Source organism: Fonticula alba, assembly GCF_000388065.1.
Source record: "Fonticula alba strain ATCC 38817 unplaced genomic scaffold supercont2.5, whole genome shotgun sequence".
Classification (NCBI taxonomy): domain Eukaryota; order Rotosphaerida; family Fonticulaceae; genus Fonticula; species Fonticula alba.
In genome coordinates this window covers 2,013,626-2,016,133 of record NW_009242975.1, presented here as the reverse complement: position 1 = coordinate 2,016,133, position 2,508 = coordinate 2,013,626, and the positions used below count along the sequence as shown (strand labels likewise).

The 2,508-nt window shown below is 66.5% G+C and overlaps 2 protein-coding genes across 2 annotated transcripts in view; one reads left to right on the top strand and one right to left on the bottom strand.

Moving 5' to 3' along the window:
* H696_03607 (hypothetical protein) overlaps positions 1–1,521 on the top strand; it is a gene marked incomplete at both ends in the record, with an annotated part of 4,229 nt that extends 2,708 nt beyond the window's left edge. Inside the window, one exon of the mRNA XM_009497479.1 lies at positions 82–1,521. Within this exon, the coding sequence (XP_009495754.1) occupies positions 82–1,521 (1,440 nt within the window). The remainder of the gene's footprint in view (positions 1–81) is intronic.
* Positions 1,522–1,864: 343 nt separating this feature from the next.
* Positions 1,865–2,508, bottom strand: part of H696_03606 (hypothetical protein) — a gene marked incomplete at both ends in the record, with an annotated part of 1,736 nt that continues 1,092 nt past the window's right edge. Inside the window, 2 exons of the mRNA XM_009497478.1 lie at positions 1,865–2,206; positions 2,362–2,453. Coding sequence (XP_009495753.1) covers positions 1,865–2,206; positions 2,362–2,453 — 434 coding nt within the window. The remainder of the gene's footprint in view (positions 2,207–2,361; positions 2,454–2,508) is intronic.

Here is a 2,508-nt window from a genome sequence, read left to right as displayed (position 1 = left end):
CCCCCCCCTGTGTGCTCACTCCGCCCGTCTACAGCCTCCGTTGTCACGGAATCCATCCTCGTCCTGCGTCGGCTGTTCCAGGCCCAGCCCGAGGGCCGGGCCCGGTCCTTGCGGCAGCTGGCCAAGCTTCTGTACCGCCCGGCGCCGGAAGATCAGGCCCCCGCGGCTCCGCCCCAGCTGTCGCCCGTCTCTCGGGCGGCGCTGTACTGGCTGATTGGGACATTCGCCGAGGATGTGCCGCGCGTGGCTCCGGATGTCTTCCGCTGCGCGGTCATCGCCTTCCCGGCCGAGGACACCGATGCCCATGTGCGCCTGCTGACCCTGGTCCTGGGAGCCAAGCTCCTGGCCCGGTGCCACGGCGATGCCACGGCCACCACGGCGCCGCTCTTCACGCCCAAGGTGTCGTCTCGCATCCGGGGCCTCTTCGCGCACCTGCTCACCCTGGCCCGGTATGATGTGTCGTACGATGTGCGCGACCGGGCGCGCTTCCTGCAGGCCCTGCTGAATGCCTGCCCCGTGGACGCGCCGATGGCCAACGGCGACAATGGCGAGCATCCGCTCCATCTGAAGGTCGACCCGACGGCTCTGCAGCCGGCGGCCGTGCTGGCGCGCATCATGCTAGCCGCGCCCGGGGCGACCCGCGCCGGGTCTGGGGCCAGCCCGCTGCCGGGCGAGTCGCCAGACGTCGCGGCCCTGGCCCGGGCCCTGCAGGACGTCTCCCTCAATGACGATGGCAGCCTCTCGGCCGAGGTGGCTGCTGCCGGGCTGGTTCTCGGGTCTCTGTCGCGCCTGGTTGGCCACCGCGTGACCGGGTACCTGCCGCTGCCGAACTGGCCGACTTCGCCGCCGCCGCCGTCCTCGGTGCGTGATGTGCTGGTCCCGACCGGCCCGGCTATGGGCGGGGAAGTGGTCAACAACCTGACTGGCATGGGTTCCGGGCCGGTGGGGGCGCGTGGCGGCTCGGGCCTGCGCGCCGGGGCCACTGCCCCGGCTGGTCTCCACCCTGCGGTCAAGGCGGCCGCCCGCAAGGCCCCCATCCGCCATGATCAGTCGGCTCTCGACGCCTTCCTGGCCTCCTCTTCAGATGAGTATGACACCGAGGAGGATGACGAGGAGGAGTCCGATGGCTATGATTCCGAGGAGTCCGATGGCTATGATTCCGAGGAGTCCGATGGCTATGATTCCGAGGAGTCCGATGGCTATGATTCCGAGGAGTCTGATGGCTACGACTCCGACGATGAGGAGGACGAGTCCGACGATGAGGAGGGTGACAACCTCCTGGACTTGAGCGCCCCGGCCGCCGGGGCCAACCATCGGGACTACTTCGCCATGTCCAGCGAGGGGGAGTCCGGCTCGGAGTATGACGACGAGTCCGATGGCCAGGGCCATGCCCAGGCGTCGCACTGGGGCAACGGCTCCGACGAGGGCTCCTACGATGAGGAGGAGTCTGATGAGGGCTCTTACGATGAGGAGGAGTCCGACGAGGAGTCTGAGGAGGAGTCCGACGAGGAGGAGGAGTAGATGCACCCTCCGCCCCTTCCTCTGCTTGTCTCTCTCTCTCTCTCTTTCTCGCCTGCTTTCCGCCTCTTCTTTCCTCCCTGGCGGCCAAAGTTGGACTCCCTCCCCCCCCCCCTCCCCCAGAAGAGTATGCACACCCATGTGCACATGCACACATATACAACTCCCAATGGCTGGCAAGGAAAAATACACATTCCCCTCCCACTCGTCCATGTGGAAATTGTCACACACACACACACACACATGAAGCAGAGGCCGTGGATCGGAGGGGGGTGCATATGTTCGGGCGACATCGGTGAAAGGCCAAAAGGGCACGGGCAAACCCCAACACAAGACCCATCTGCGCTTAGATGTGGGCCTTCGGCGAGGCATTGACATCGTCGGAGACCTCAACAATGAGCTCCACCTCGACGGCGGCCTCCAGCGGGAGGCTGATGAAGCCGGCCGCGCAGCGGGCGTGGCTCCCGATGGCGCTGCCGAACACCTGGACCATGGTGTCGCTGGCACCGTTGGCCACGGCCGGGTGCATGGAGAAGTCGGGGGTGCAGTTGATCAGGGCCGACATCTTGACAATCCGGCTGACACGCTCGAGGTCACCATTCAGATGCTGGTTGAGAGTGGACACCAGGCCGAGAGCGGCAGCGCGAGCAGCAGCCTGCCCCTCCTCGACGGACATGCCGGCGCCGAGCTGTGAAGCAGAGGAGGCCCGGGATACCGGCCGGGGCGGGGGGGGGGGGGGGGGGGGGGGGAGAGAGAGAGAGAGAGAGCGAGAGAGAGAAAGAGAGAACACGAGTCAGCGAGGTCTACCCTATCGCAGAGGGGGAGGAAAGAGCGATCGCGCACCTTGCCGGTGATGACCTTGCCATCCTTGTCGAAGGGAAGGTGCCCGGCGAGGAAGACCAGGTTGCCGGTCTGGACGGCGTTGCAGTAGTTGCCTGTGGAACCGTAGGGAGGGACAGGTGAGGGAGATGAGGAAGGGGGGGAGGGGGG